The following is an 866-nucleotide window of genomic DNA, read 5'->3' on the forward strand; positions in this document are numbered from 1 at the left end:
TTCCAATGGTACCAATTACTATCCTTTCATTATGTAGCACCTACTGTATGTCAAGTGTTGTGTTAAGCACTAGACAATGCAAATGTGAAAAGCCCTGCTTTGCAACAGCTCACATCCCCCAGGTTCCATTTTACTTTGAAAAGACACTTCACGGAGGGTCATGGGCAAGGGAAGGAGAAGGGGGCAGAGATACCATTGTAGACAAATTGGACCCTCTCCAAGAGAGATGATCCATCACCCAGAGAGAGACTTTGACTCCACACCTGGGAGGAGGTGGATCTGGGTGGTAGTTGATAGTCCATGGGCTGGATCTAGGCAAAGGGGAGCTAACAGATGGGGCAGCACCTAGGGAGCTGGGACCCTACAGGCCAGATCCCACCCTACAAGGGGACCCATGGAGTCAAGAGTTCATCTGGGCCCAGCCAGCTGAGGTCAGGGTCTGAAACAAATGCAGCTGTGCCTCACCCCCCTTGTTCTGAGAATTCTTACTGCAAATCCATCCATTTCTGACAGGTCAGAACACGCCAATTGGCAAGCCCTCCTGCAACTCCTTGGACTTGATTTTACAAAGGAAAAAAAATAGAGAGCAAGCACCTTCTACTTTTGGAAACAATCAACAGGGGGCATATTTTGGATGATAAATTCAGGTTTACAGACAAAAGTTTTGCATTTATACAGATTCTGAACAAAGGGACCACATGTATAAAACTTCACCAAGTCTGAGTAGTGCATCCTACCTTGGAGATTAACTCTGGAGACAGGAGGCTGGGTAGCAGCTGGAGACCTCCTGTGGGAAGAGAGAGAGACAAAGAGGGAGAAGGAGAGGGAGACAGAGAGACAGAGAGACAGAGAGAGAGAGAGAGAGA

General features: G+C 47.9%; 1 protein-coding gene across 2 annotated transcripts in view; it reads right to left on the reverse strand.

Annotated features, from left to right (window-relative positions):
- The window catches only part of LOC138164887 (3',5'-cyclic-AMP phosphodiesterase 4B), a 535743-nt gene that overhangs the window by 149762 nt on the left and 385115 nt on the right, over positions 1-866 (reverse strand). For both annotated transcript variants that reach the window (XM_069092825.1, XM_069092826.1), the window contains one exon: positions 738-787. In XM_069092825.1, coding sequence (XP_068948926.1) covers positions 738-787 — 50 coding nt within the window. The remainder of the gene's footprint in view (positions 1-737; positions 788-866) is intronic.

This window comes from Petaurus breviceps, unplaced genomic scaffold, assembly GCF_028583685.1.
Source record: "Petaurus breviceps papuanus isolate PSGF00001 unplaced genomic scaffold, PetGlider_PUasm1.0 207, whole genome shotgun sequence".
In the NCBI taxonomy this organism is placed as follows: Eukaryota; Metazoa; Chordata; class Mammalia; order Diprotodontia; family Petauridae; genus Petaurus; species Petaurus breviceps.